This window comes from Manacus vitellinus, unplaced genomic scaffold (genome assembly GCF_001715985.3).
Source record: "Manacus vitellinus isolate BGI_N305 unplaced genomic scaffold, ASM171598v3 scaffold_70_pilon, whole genome shotgun sequence".
NCBI classification, from domain to species: Eukaryota; Metazoa; Chordata; class Aves; order Passeriformes; family Pipridae; genus Manacus; species Manacus vitellinus.
The window spans coordinates 194171-209314 of record NW_021940754.1 but is presented as its reverse complement, the minus strand read 5'-3'; the positions used below and the strand labels follow the sequence as shown (position 1 = coordinate 209314).

At 38.1% G+C, this 15144-nt stretch overlaps 1 protein-coding gene across 1 annotated transcript in view; it reads right to left on the bottom strand.

Annotated features, from left to right (window-relative positions):
* PPP3R1 (protein phosphatase 3 regulatory subunit B, alpha) overlaps positions 1-15070 on the bottom strand; it is a 38741-nt gene extending 23671 nt beyond the window's left edge. Inside the window, exon 1 of the mRNA XM_029964407.1 lies at positions 14973-15070. Coding sequence (XP_029820267.1) covers positions 14973-15056 — 84 coding nt within the window. The 5' untranslated portion in view covers positions 15057-15070. The remainder of the gene's footprint in view (positions 1-14972) is intronic.
* Positions 15071-15144: the final 74 nt, after the last annotated feature.

Sequence of the window (15144 nt, the reverse complement as noted above, 5' to 3'; positions counted from 1 at the left end):
AAGATTCTAAACCAAGAGTGTCAAATAGAGAGAAACTGAAAACTGCCATCATCTAATTCCTGCACCTTAACGCAAAAATGTAATTTTTCAAATATTAATTTGCCAAGGGATTGCTAACCTGCTCTCCTCTACTTTTTCTTCACATACACAAACATTAGCCAAACCTTGATCCCACAGGAGCTGAAAAACCGAGAAGCACGTTTTTAATGGCCCAGAAAATGTAATAACTGAAGTGTCAAATGCTTTAGGAGTCTAATAATCTTTTCTCTTTGAACAAAAAAATCATCTAAAAGAGCTGGAAAAAACATCCAAGTTTCATTTGGGATTAAAAACAAACATTGTAATTAGTTAACACATTATTGTCCAATCAGGGTTTCCTTTGAAGAGGTAGAGGAATTTTCCATTTTCTGGCAGGCACAGTTTTCAAGAGGATACAACTTTCTAGCATGATACATCCACAACTCCTCACCATCTCTGTTACAATTCCACTTAGCTGTTTAATACCAGTGACATAAGACTGCCAATCCTGTTCCACCTTCATGTTTGAATACAATCTCCTACAGGAGCCTACAGGATAAACTGTGTTCTCCCCTGTACCTGCAGATGAGTGTGATCATTATCCCTTGAAAACTTACCCCTGATAACTTTTTGCCCAACACTTTCAGTTACATTTCTTGTAAAGTTTATTAGAGTTCTGAAAAACCACTTAACTTGTATCAGTGCTCAGTTGTTATGCACAATCTTAACTCAAAAGTGAAAACTATCGAAGTACAAAAGTTCTTACAGCTGTTGTTAATATTCTAACTCAATACCTCACCTGAATGCTAACCAACAGCAAACATCAAGGAAAGTTACAAGCATTTTGTAGTCAAAAAAGGGCACTGCTGGAAAAAAAAACCAAAATGAAATACAGCTTCTTTTAACTTACCTTAAAAAGGAGAAGATTTCAAGTTTTAAATGCGTTACCCCCAAAGCAGCCTAAACTTGTTAATCCTGCCTCTAAAGAAAACACTCTGACCTTCAGTACTGAAGGAACTCAAAAAAAGATTAATACCTAATTCTTCAACATGGCATTTAAATTGCAGACATCAGAGATAATGAACCAAGGCAAAGGGGATTGCCGGATTTGGGATTACAGTAGAGATCAAGTCGGGTTAAAGCTGTGACAGCACTCTGACATTGTTGTTCATTGCAAGTATGCAGAGTAGGTGTCAAAATTCCCATTACCACATTTAAAACAGAAAGTCTTATTAAAAAAAAAACCAATCTTTATTTTGGATATACTTATTCCATTTGCTCACAAGAAAACAAGTGATAATTCTTAAGAAGATTCTTCCCTCTCACATGTACGTCAGGTTCTACCACATCCACCTCAGGAGGCAAGAAAGACTGCAAAAGCCTCAGGAAAAGCCTGCAGTTTACTCCTTAGTCACCATCTAATCCAGTCATGCCTCTGCTCAAGCTCTGTCAGTCATTTTAAGGGAAACCACTTGTCCCCTGGCTGGCAGTTGGCCAGTCACTTCTGCTATGCTTTATTTAAATCCTTCACTGTCCACGGGGCTCCTCCAATGTGAGATATTAATGGCTTAAGGCCATCACAGTCAAGTAACTATTCTAGGATATCATAGGGAAGCCCTAAACCAACGAAGCAAGAAGCAAACCTGAAACCAGAGATGGGTACTGATGCCAAAGACTCGACCAGACAGGAAAACTAAAGGAATCAAGGCTATAATTATAAGAGGATTCATCCTTTATCTTCAATACACTGTTTGGCTTTATTAATATTAAAGGAAACACAGACATAAAACCAATTTCAAATATAATATTTTATTCAAATAGAATAGCCCCACTCATTTAAATTTTTAATTTTTTGAATTTCAAGTGTTCAGGACTGAAAAGCAATCCATAAAGTTTGTCCAGTTACAGCAGGGATTTTATAGTTTATATCCATATACATAAATGCCATAGCTTTTCCTATCTGAACTCACAACCGCTGAGTTTTCAGCAAAAATCCAAACTTGCACGATCTTGAAGGTATGATAAAATATTTGGTTTGATATACAGACACACAACACTATTTACTTAGCAGTAGACAAACAAAAGGTGTCTCCCAGAAAAAAAAATTGTCATCCAAGACAGAATAAGACATACAGATCCAGCAGAAAAACCAAAGAAAGCAGTTTGTCAATCTGCTTAAGAAGAAAGTATGACCAAAGATAAAAACAGTTTTACTGCAAAGTCTTTTTCCTAACTTTGGAGGACAAAAGAAGGCAAGTCAAAGCATACACTGATAATACCATTCATAGATACGTATCTATCCCCACAAACAACCTCACACAAGTTTGAGGAAGACATAATAAAAACCGAAATAACGAGATTACTTTAAACTTAACTCAATAGTTACCTCTGTAATACGTGTGACTATTCACATTTTCTGTTCTATTTTATGATCTCCCTAATAGAGCTTGCAGTATGTCAGGTAGACAAGAGTAAATAACAGTGCTAGAGACAAACACAGTGAGTTTTTAAAACAAGGTGAGGCAGAGAATTGATTGTGCCACATACAGAAAACTAGCAAATTAATCTTATTTGAAGGAGAAAAGCAAAACCTCATGTATATGAGAAACTACAAGCTCTCATACAAAACAATAAGAGCTCTCACTGCAAAAACTTGCACAAACACAGCAATCTGTAAATAAAACTTGAGAGAAAAGCAGTGACAGGAACAGAAGTGTTAACTTTATGAGCTAAGGTACAATTCACAATTTTGCTTTTGGCGGTTCCCAGCTGCTACTCTTTAGAGGCAACAACCCAGCCTGCTTATGCAATCACTTCAGAGCTGCATTTCTAAAGCTTGCATCACTCTCGAAAATTCTCAGAACCCTGTAATTTTAAGTGCATAAATGAATAATGAACTCTCCAAAGGCCAAGGAAAGGAGTTTCCCAGGAAGATTCTGAAGTAACTCAGCCTTTAGTAGGGGAACAATAAAATTCTGCCACCACTAAATCACACTAAGTTCTGATGTAATCAAGAGTTCACACTGGGAAGTCTTTGGGGTAAGACAGGTTGCTCCTCCATTGCCTCTGGAGGAGTCACAAAATATTTACAAGGTACTAATTTATCTGTTCCACTTATGTTAATGTATTGCACAAGCCTCTTCACTGGAGTTTATTCAATTCCTGGAGCTAAGGAGGAGGCAACAGCAGCTTTCTTCTCAACTTTAAAGATAACTGCAATTAAATTTCTAAATCAATCCACCCCATGACTGCGCTGTTACATGGACTAACCCCACTCTAGTGAAAATGAAACCAGGACCAGGCTGTCCAGAAAATTTGTAATCTAAGTACACAGAAAGGTAGAAAATACAAAAGACCGCAAGGGAACAGACATATCAATGACAAATTACAAAAAATACCCCACAAACCTGAAACAAACAAAAAACAACCACAAATCTTTATGCATAGCAAAAGTAGCATTGAAGAGTTTTAGAGTATTTCAAAGAAGGCAACTCGGTAAGTATGTAGTGCAAAAGCTTATCTAAAGAGTATGAGAGAAAGCATAAAAAGTGACTGAAGTTTGTAAAAAGTGACCAAGGTGTCATGGGATTATCACAGTTAAGGGTGAACATCTTAATAACAAAGAAATTACATCAACTTACAGTTAACAGGATATTAAAGAGAAACAAAAAACAAAGCATATACACTGATCTTGTTCTTTGGGACACTGATGGACATAAACTGGATATCAGACACTTATGATCTTCTCCAATTTAATCACTGCATTAATAAGAAGGAATTTTTTCCCCCTTCATTGGTGAATATGAACATAGAAAATCCAAGCAACTGCACACAGTAAATTGTGTCACACTCCTGTGAAAGAACAACAATTTCAGATTTGGAAAGCAGAGTAACACAGAGAACAAAGGAAATAAAACTTCACTCAAAACATTAAGACTAAGTATGCAAGCATCACTGAGAACCTGGAGGGACTACAAAGTTGCACAGTTTTCACCAGGAATTAAAATGGATTATACTCAAGCTATTATTTAGCATCTCATACTCTGTCAAACAAAGAAAGATAAAACTACCCAAAAGACTCAAAACATTCATTATGCAGGTAAAATATTTAGTAGGTAATTAAAGCTCTTTCAGCTTCTGCTTTTCTCTGCAACAATTTGGAAATAAAACAGATTTTTCCCAGAAAACAGACAATGCTCCAAACACTTCAACACAAAGCAACAGAAGAGTGGTCCATCCAACAAAACAGAATTAATCACTGGCTGACCTACATATAAATAGGAACAGAACAGTTACTTTACAAGAAGACATTAAATGACCTAAAGCTATATTGAAATATAATTTGCTATCTATAGACACACTCTCATGAGGCTGCCTTCAATTAGGCCAATTTAATTCTCTGTACTTCCAGGTACTATAAAACCAAGAAGAACTAGGGAGCTTCAGCAAACAGCTCTCCAGAACAATCCCAGTAAAAACTCTGCCAAGTTAATTGGTATTCAATATCCCTGCAAAATTAACAGAAATATTAAAAGAATTATATTCTCTGTAATATTTCCAGTCAAGCACTCCTGCTGCTGGATCGATGAGGAGTGTGAAACACAAGTTTTCTTTTCTCTCTTTAGTCATTTGTGGAAATTGGTCACTTAAAGGTACAGTACTTGCTACCATGCTTGCAAACTTAAACTTATTTTTTGAGTAGTCTTCAAAAAGCTAAAAGCAAGTGCTATCAGCATCTGTAGAATCAAAAACTACCTCTTTAAAATACGATTTGTGACACTCCAAATAAAAGGAATGAGTAAAGCTTAGGACAGCACAGTCTTCTGAAGTTTCTGAACTTCCTGAATTTGCTTGTACCAAGAAGATCACATGTAACACTGAAAGCCTGAACTCTATAGGCAAGAAAAAAAACAATCATTATATGAGTTTCCTCCTACTACTCTTCTGCAATGCTGTGAGCATTAGAAAGGAGTAACAGTACTTCTCTTTGAAGAGGGTTTTCCAAAATGCAGAAAAGGAGCTACAGCAGTCACAGAACCCCAAGTGAAGAAAACAAATCCCTTCCTAATTTCTGCAAGAAATGGCCAGAGATCCTTGTGCCTCATCAGATGTATCTCACATCTGTATCAGGCTGAGACAAACATAAAAGATGAGAATGTACATGGAAATAAAAAGGACCATATTATCCTCCAACAGCAGCCAACAAACGCATTAATTAATGTATTTGCTCCTCATGTAGTTCATAAAGGTCCCTTGCCACAAACTGTTAACCAAGTTGAGCAAGCAAAGATCACTATCAGTTAGAAAGTAAGTTTAGATGGCTTCATATTTTAGGGGGTTTAGACACAGCAGATTCACTGCAAGTGGTATCTGTAGAGAGGAAAGAAAACAGCAAAGATACATTAACAGATTATGCTGCAACATATAACAGTACTATGCTCCTTAGTGTAAAAGACTACACTGCAGTTGAATATAATTTCCTGTTCAAGAAGCAGGTTGGAAACAGTCAAGAACAATGTGACCTGTTCATCTTTCTCTACCAATTGATTATCCTAAGTTTTTAGGTTTTAGCAGTGTACTCAGCAATGCGTTAAGTGTAAAGGGTAAGGCTTTGGGAACAGTTGCAGATGTATTTTAAATGAATCTGAGAAGGCCTGGAGGAAAAAGAAAGACAATGCAGCTCTACTGCACACAACAGTTTACTAACAGTTTTATTAAAACACCCTTGAGCAGGGAAGTTTAAGTGTCAATTCAGAAAGTACCAGCAGTTCACACAGGCTCTACCACAAGGGTTTAAAACAGCAAAGTCACATAGGCCAGCACACAGTACTGCACAAACAGGCTGCAGAAATAGGTGCTGTCACCAGCCCTTCTTCCCATGTAACAAACTTATAAACAGTTCAGTATCACTTAGTGTGAAAAAGGGAAATATGAGTTTGAAAGGAGGTGAGTGTTCTAAGCCTGCACAACAAGAAGGGAGAAAGGGGAAACAGCACAGTAAAAAAGGTCACAAAGTAGGCCAAGTGTCATTCAGGATCCATCACAAAAGAGGCTGAAGAACATTGTGAAGTTGTGAAAATGACACGTTATCTCAAAACAGAAAAGACAGTTCAAAAATGGGATTTGATTTCACAAACTGACAAGAACAGAAAACAATCTGGGAGTCAAAGATGCAGAACTGGGAAAGATGTGCAAATCAAAGGAAGAAGCAGACTGTACTGAAGGGGAATTATTGCACAGATACTGAACTTGAAAAATAGAGATTATTTATACTCTGGTATTCTTAACCATAGTTAACACTAATCTTAGTTATTTTCTTTGTTTGTTTTGTTTTTTTACTAAAGGAAAATAACTTAATCAGAACTTATTGGTGCCACCTATTAAACTGAGACATTTTAACAAACTCAGGTTTAGTTTATGCCATTCAAGGATTCATGAAGAATTCAGAAAAGAATAAAGATGAGCCTTATGGTTTGAAAACAGGCCCTACCAAAACTCTGATACAATACAGAGGGATCAAAACCACTGTAATTACAACATTAAGAATTTTACACAACATTAAACAGGTCTTCTGGGCATTACCAGCTTCCATTCTAAGTGAACACTTAATTGCCAACACTCTAGAACTTCAGAAAAATTAGCAATTGGTTTTCTGAAAAACAGATGCATTGCAAATTTCCAACGTCTTCTAATTATCACAGACTTCCCAATGAAAGGAAAGCAAAATGAAATACAGTAAAACATAAAAAAATACCACAATGCTTTCCATTAAGGTTTTCACTGCTATGGAGTATTCCAAAACCTCGAAAGAGTTTTCTTTATATAACCTGTGTCATGGAGAAACTACTGACCTATCATAATGCTGAGATGATGTCCATTCAGGAGTTGGTTATATAAAGTAATATTCAAATGTTATTTAAAAGATAGAATATTTTAGGTAAAGTTCTTCAGGGCAGGAACTGACTTGTTTCTTGTATTTATATACAGGAATGTAAATACTGAGTATCAAATAGAGACATCTGTCACTTTGTTACAAGCTAATAAAAGGGTACTCAAAAGATTAAATTAGAATTCCAACCTAGTTTCAGTAGCTTATAAACAATCATGTCAAATGTTTGAAGAATTATCTAAAATCTCATTACCAAAATACTGCCAACATCTGTAAGTAAAAGGTTCGTAGCACTTGCTAAAGAAAAGATCCCTTCATCCTGACAGAAGTCAAAGCTCATTAACTGCTGTAACTGGCAACACAACCAGAAACAGCCGTTCCTGAAGAGCTGTAAATTTTTTAAAGTCATAAATGTACATAAAAGCAAGCATAAAAGTACACACAGTGCAGCATTGGAAAAATTACTACTACTTATATGGTCTGCAGGTCCCAAAATAAGTCAAGCAGATGCACCCCTGCAGAGCACCAGTGACTTCCAGTAATAATTCCCAGTTGCTCCCAATCAAGACTCCAGTCCAAGGCACGGTACAAGTAAGTGCATCCAACCCCCAAAGACCGACCCAACTGTGCATGTGAACACAACCTGCCCTCTGAACCACAGGCCATCATCTTTCTGCTACTCCTCATCTCATCTCATCTCCTCATAGGCCATACTTTCCAAAATTTACTGTTTGCAAACCTTAAAGGTAGCAGATAATAAATGTGCATACATTTGTACACCAGTAATACGAACAGCGAACCAAAGAACGCTTCTGATTTTAAAGCAAGGGTTTTAACAGCTCTTTGGGAAACACTGGGTAACGTGGATGGACTTCACACACACTGTACAGAAGCTGAGCAACAGTTTTTAGAAAGAAGCCAAGATAAAACCTCTGCTAAACCCTGTGCACACTCTCTCCCTCAAAACAATTTTTCTGGAATCTTCAGATGCTCTGCCCCCTGCTCCAGAGCAGTGAAGTATTACTACATCATGCAATGCCTAAATCCTAAATCACCATCTTCTCCTTCCACTCAATTTTAGTCCCTTTTACACATATGACTTTTTGTTTTCTCACCATGAAGGGACATTTTGTCACCTTCTAACTCACTGTTCCATTTTTTTCAAGGCCTCTCAAACTAGAATTTTTCAGAAGTGACCTTTGGCAAACTCAGCTGCACCAACACTAGAGGTGCACTCTAATATCCAAGACTACAAACTTACTAACCTATCATATTTTACAAATTACATGTATTATTAATCTGATTTTTCGATGCACTGTCTGAAATTTAAAAAAAAAAAAAAAGTGGTACCTAATGCAAACACTTTAATCTTATTACTAAAATGAACAAACTGTTTTGAATAAAATGTTTCAGGAAAACTAACACTGTTTTTATAAGAATCACAGAACACATTTAAGAATAAGTAAGGAACAGATATTATGCTTGATACCCCTATGAAGAACAGTGATTAGAGTACCAAAATAGCCCATTTAAGCCAAATATAAAAATCAAGTCTATTTATTCATATAGCATTTTTATTATTGCTGTTTAGAAGTTCTTCTATTTATCGTGGGGTTTTTTCCTAGACTTGTTAGCAGATCCACATTCAATAAAGCTTTAATCTAAAAAAATCTGTGAAGTGACACTTCAGCATTACCAACAAAATTGACCCATGACTGCTCAGATACCAAGGTGCTAAGCCTGTTAGCAGTGGCTCAATACTAAATTAAACTTCCCCAAGGGAACATCTTACACACACAGCACTGAAAAGCTGTTCATGCCTGCAGAGTACATGAGTTCTCCTTCACAAGTTCAGGGCTGAAATCATATCCATGAAGTTCAATTAAAAAAAAAAAAAAAGAACCTGAAAACAACTCCTTTTAAAGTCCTCTCTGCAAGTCATAGGATCATTGACCAGAGGGAATTCAAGTGACTTCTTTCAACTTCAGTGATGTTATTCAGAACCTACACAGTCAGCAGTGAAACAACAGTTTTTTTGGTTTTTACCACCTATTCCAAAAAACCAAAACACCTGAAAACATACACAGAGGGCTACTCATAGGGTGACAACAGAAAAGAGGTAGAAAAATAGTCTTGTGGCTTCTAGATGCTGAAAATAAAGGGTAAAAAACTTCCAGATTTGTCACGAATATACTGGAGGAAGAAAAAGTTCCACAGCATTTAAAAATGATCCAAGGATTATATTCTTGTGAGAATCACAGCCAAATCTATTTTTCCAGTAGCTCAGTGTCTTCCCTGGCTTTCATTTCTGGGCTTCCTATCTGTTATCCCATTCCTTCCTCTCCTGCCCCTCCCAAATTCTGACAGAATTTCATCAGTAGATGCCTTAACACATTTTTTTTTTTTAAATTCCTACTTTACGTAACTTAGACAATGTTATAAAGTGTTGTGGACTTCAAGCTGGCTGAATAAGCACAGTATCAGTTTACTGGGGGAGTTCCTGTTCTTTGCCTTAAGTTTGCCTAAAAACCTTCATCAACACAGACTTTGCAAATATTCACCAACTGGCACAACCTGTTTACAGCTCAGAAGCCAAGATTTTTACTGGCAGTTCAGGAGAAATGTTGTCCTTTAATCCACAGCATTTAAAGGGTTTCCTAGACTTCTTTAATGCAGTTAAGGATTATTTATATCCTGAGGGATTCTTCCTTTATTGTGGAAGGGAGTATCAATAGCAGGGCCAAGTGACTGTCAAGTTACAAGTGAGTCAGATATAGTCTCCAGCATGTTTTGCAGCATCAACAACCCGAATTGCCTGTGGCTGTGGAAGGTACAATCTAGCAGCAATATACAAAAAGTGGTCTTTCTGTTTGTGGAAAAAGCCTAATGAAGTATAGCTACCAAACCCAAACTTTCAAGCTACACAAAATGTTAAGATTAAAAAGAATGGACACTCCAAAAATCACCTCACTTGAAAGACATGGGGTTTATTCTTAGACACACCTGAAACTTAACAAAACAAAACAAACAAAAAACCCCAACTCTGAATAGGAAGACAAGCCATAGTTTAAGCTTAACCCTGGTTAAAGTCACCTCAGTATTACTAAGGAAATACAGTATTTCACACAGTGACCAAAATAATGTAGCTACATCATACATCAGGCAGAACATATTGCTTCTAGTCCTGTATTTCCCCAGAATACCTGAACTGGTACACGGAAAGTTCTGTCTGTTCCAGATTAAAAGACCTTGGTTCGTGTCCAAGTCTTTCCCACTTCACTCAGCACATTAAGGCAATCTCTGCAGCCGATCTTTCTGACACTGCTGGTGTCAAGATTACTTTAGGCTACTGACATCGAAGAAACAGAGTAGCTTTTATGGGACATTAAAGGCCCATTTCCAGGTCTAATCTCTAAAGGAAGTTGCTTTAAGTGGCAAACACGGTGTTACAAAGCTGTTGGAAGAAGGTAGTGTGTGACCAAGCTTTTAATGGTTGCACACCATCCCCTGCCCCAAGCCCAATGGACAATACACAGCTCAAGACCTCAAAATATGTAGCAGTTAATTTGATTCAGACATATTTCTTTTCAGAGCTACAAACACATTATCCATTTCCAGTATCACATCCTAATGTTAGCTTCTAAACAATAAAAGGGACCTTGGGTAAGTTATTACCCTGCTATGACCTCAATCCTTTTTCATGTGCAGAACAGGGACAATATTTACCAGCTCACAAGAGCACAGCAAGATACGTTCTTACAGACTTTGGGAAAGAAAGAACATGTTTAAGTAATTTATATAATCAAGTCAGCCAATAAAATTCTTGCTGTTTCCAGGAGTTCCAACTTTTTTATATTTTAATTACCATTGGCCTGCAAGTCAAACAACATGCCTATTTTCTAATGGCATCCTACTCAGAGGTTCCAACTGCGTGACCTTTAAGCACAAGCACTTTTCATTCCTCTTTTGATGTAGATCCATGTCTTTCATCATTCCTTCCCCATCACTTCAGTCTTTACTCCCCCATCCTCACAGTGCTTGCTCCTCCAGAAGCAGAGGAGTTTGATCGTGACAAGGACATTGCACAGTAGCACCTTCCCTGTTTCTGCTGATTCTGGCAAAGAAACAACATGTAGGAAGCACGGGAACAGCCAGCTCCCTTTGCCTCCATGGTCTTTCTGTAGGGAATACAAAGGAATAAACAAGCTCAGGAAAATAGAAAACTAGTCCAGAAGAGGAGAAGGATGGAAAATTGGGAAATGTGTCACTAAATGAACTGGCTACCAGTGAACAAAGAACAGCACAGTGCATTTTTTCCTCCCAATTACAAGTTCACAAATGGTATTCCACAGAGCAGGGAGAACAGGCTTGGGAGGGAAGAGGAAAGGCAAGGAAATTAAGAGAAAATTGCTTTCAAGAAGTCATATATTAGCTCAAATCACAAAAAAATATTTTTCTATGAATACAATTTTCTGTCACCATTTCACGTAATTAAACCAAAGTCATAAGAATTTCATGCTCAACTACCATTCAGACTTAACACGTTTTAGGAGAGGGTACAATTTTCTTTAGTGAAACACAGCTAAACACAGGCAGTAAAAAAGGGGAAGGAAAGCAAAATAATTCTTTTAACTAGAAGGGAAATCAGAGCAATGTTGAAAAAAACCTTATGCAAGTGTAATTTATGAATTACAGTAGGAGAACACCATTAAGCACACCTACAATTAAAAACAGCTATTCCTTCTGTAACACTGCCAGGTGAGCACTGATTCAACAGCCAGCTACAGGAAAGCTGCAAGATCTTCATTGCTGGATTCAACCTTTTGTAGGTCTTTCTGACACAAAAGATGGAAATGGTGGTTCCTCAGGACAAGAGAGACACAGATCTGGAGTGGGTCCAACAGAGGCTACAAAGAACTAAGGGACTGAGTGTCTTTTTTACGAGGAAAGGCTGAGGAAACTGGGCCTGTTCAACCTCGAGAAGAGACAACTGAGAGGAGACCTCACTAATGTGTATCAGTATCTCAAGGGAGGGTTTCAGAGGATGGTCCAGGCTCTGCTCAGTGGTGCCAAGCAATAGGACAGAAGGCAAAGGGCAGAAACTGATGCACAGGAAGTTCCACTTGAATATGAGGAAGAACTCCTGTCCTGTGAGGGTGACTGAGCACTGGAACAGGTTGTCCAGAAAGGGTGTGGAGCCTCCCTCACTGAAGATATTCCAGAACCATCTGGGATAACACTGCTTGAGCAGGGAAGTTGAACCAGATGACCCACTGTGGTCCCTTCCAGCTTGACTGTGAGGAAGCAGAAAAAGAAATGGTTTGGCACAAAATGCCCATCTCTGCCTCATCTTGCTTCCTCAGGAATACCAGAATTACTGAATCCGCCTTTTCTGGCACTGATTGACAGAAGACAGTCCCATCTCCTTTAAGATATGAATAAAACCCACAATTTAGACGTTATTAATCTCACTCCCTTAAAGTTTCCCTTTCATTGCTAAGCCAGATGCATTCGTTAGATGATGAATACACTGAAGTTTCTGAGGTATGCCCACCACAAACCATTCTCCCTTCAACTACTCAATTTTTATTCCTCCCTATCGTTAAATAGTTTAATCATATAAAACCAGAATTCTACTTCTACCACAGAAATGGTGAAAAAATTAGAATTACTTTTAAAAAGTCTCTCTCCTTCTGCATCAACAGGCCCTATCTTCCTTTTTAGATCACATCGTTAAGGAAACTTGCATATTCAAATTGGCCTCTGAGAATCACTTCCAAAATAAAATCCTCCATTAAACTACCTGGCTTAAATAAGCCTGCAGAAAACTTCACACTTGCACATGAAGCTCACAGTTTGAACCCTAGACCATTTATTCCACCTGTGGCAGAAGCCCATGAGTGGGCTGGAAGATAGACCCTGTGAGTGCCTTTCAGTTCCTGCCAGCTGTTACAAGACTGAACTGACTATCCAGATATTTGTCATGATAGCAGTGAAATTATGATTTCGTAACGGAATAACCAGTTTTTTGTTCAGCTAAGAATCAAAGTACTTAATAACCTCCCTGCTAAATAGCAAACAATTATTTAAGATGGTCTTCCGGGGTTCTTTTTCTTTGTTTTATTGCAAAAAAAAATGGTTTGGTGGTTCTTGACTCCAGTAATTTAGGAACAGTGTTAAATCAGTTCTGGCTGGAGAAAATTCACCAGAGGCACTACTGCTCAAGTGAAGTGAGTCAAAACGAGGGAATAGTGTAGCTAAGATGGGTGCACTGTGTAGTATGTTTGTGGTGATTCCTGTAGAATTCTGTGGCTTCTGTACTACAGATATAAAGTTCAAGAGCTGGATATGAACCAGAACACAGACTATCCCAAGAAAACACAATTTATCTATCCAAAACCAAGACTGTTTAATACCTTCTGTCTGTGCTGTTTACCTTTTCCTAGAAAACACTACTCAAAGGAAAAACTTGCTAAGTCAACTCTGACAAAAATAGCTTATCAACATTACTTCTGGCATTATGTAATGGACTCATCATCGTATGCTCTGACAGATTATTTTAGAACTGGCTATACCAAAGCATCCAGAACTACATTCTTTGACTCACTAGATGTTTTTATCTTAAGCCACCTACTATGAACACAACAATACATTCACCTTTTTTTTTACCACAACTGTCAGATCTCTGGTCCTGTAAGAACACAGAAGAAACGTTGCTCCAAGCTGTGAAAAACAAATTGCTCTTTTCTAATAACACAAAGGTTTAAGCAAGATGTACTCTGTCATTAAAACTGAACTCTTTCAGTGAAAACATCCACTGAGTAATGACAATAAGAAGTATGGCAACTGAAATGAAACGCTGGGAGTGTTTTTGTTAAAATGTTTAGTCAGTTTTCAGATCACAAGGCACCTAAGATCAGGTGTTACCCGAAGCAGTGTAGTGATACAACCACAGGGAAAAATCTCCCAGCGTTGTTATGCTTCTGTGAGAAAACAAGCACATTTACTGGTAGAGATAATATCCAGCACACCTTTTTTTCACAGTATCTGCATTTCCACATTGCAATGGATCATACACAAATACTATCCATGAAGTGACAAAGTAATAATCAACATGATTATACCACCAAAAAATGACAGGATGGAGGGAAAAACTAATCAAAGGTAATCGTACCTGAAAGTTACGTTCATTACAAGTCATTAACACACACAAGGGCATCACGATTAAACAACGTTTTCCTTCTTTTTGTGTACGTTAGTCTCTCTCATCAGGCAAGTCTTGGGGAACAAAATTTTCACAGAAGTCCCAGCTACTGGCAGGAGGAGCACAACTGTTCTGCGGGAGATGATCACTGTCCATGATGATCTATACGCTCACAGTAATTAGCAGTATTGCAACCATGGCCTAAATTATAATAACTTTTTTTTCTTTTTAAGTCTCAACTTTATTAATACCTTGTTCTTAAAATACGAGCGTTTTTTAATCATGGTCTTAATGCACTCTTAACTGGAACGAAACCTTTACACATTTCAAAACACTTCTCTGAATGCACATCTAACAAATATTAAAGCGTACACAAATAAACAGCCTGAGCATGGTGCATTAGTTTCTGCCACAACTTTAATTTTTAAAGGAAACTCTGCAATGCCCTGCTTAAAAACAAAAGGAAACCCATTTTCGACCCCCAGGCCCTACGAGGTCTAATGTGAAATGTGATAAACAGCTGGCCTTGCTGTGAAAGGGTTAAGAACGAAAAAAATTTAAACCGCTTGCACTTCTCCAGCTGTAAAACCAAAATATTGCCAGGGTCTTCCTGCAGCCAGGGCACCGGATAATTTAGGCGAAAACAAATGTTTATTAAAAAAAAAAAAAAAAGGGCGTTGATTTCTTGGCAGCGGCGAAAAGCGGGAGACAACCCCTAGTGTCGACGTAAAATACTACAGGACTCCATACTGTATCTCCGGGTTAAATTTTACGGCAGTAAAAAGGGAAATTTAAACCGTCACGATCGAAAAAACAGAGCGACTGTCCCGCACGCACACCTGGACACACGGCATACCTCACCTCAAACCATCCCATTTGGAAGCGCCAGCTCCCAGCACCATCCCCGTTCAAGAGCACATCACCCAGCCCGTGGGCTACGTGCATTCACAGCTTTGCGGGCCCCGCACACCAACAGCACAGCGCTGCTGCTGCTGCACCGGGGGCGGGGGGGGAGAACCCCGCGGAGCTGCCA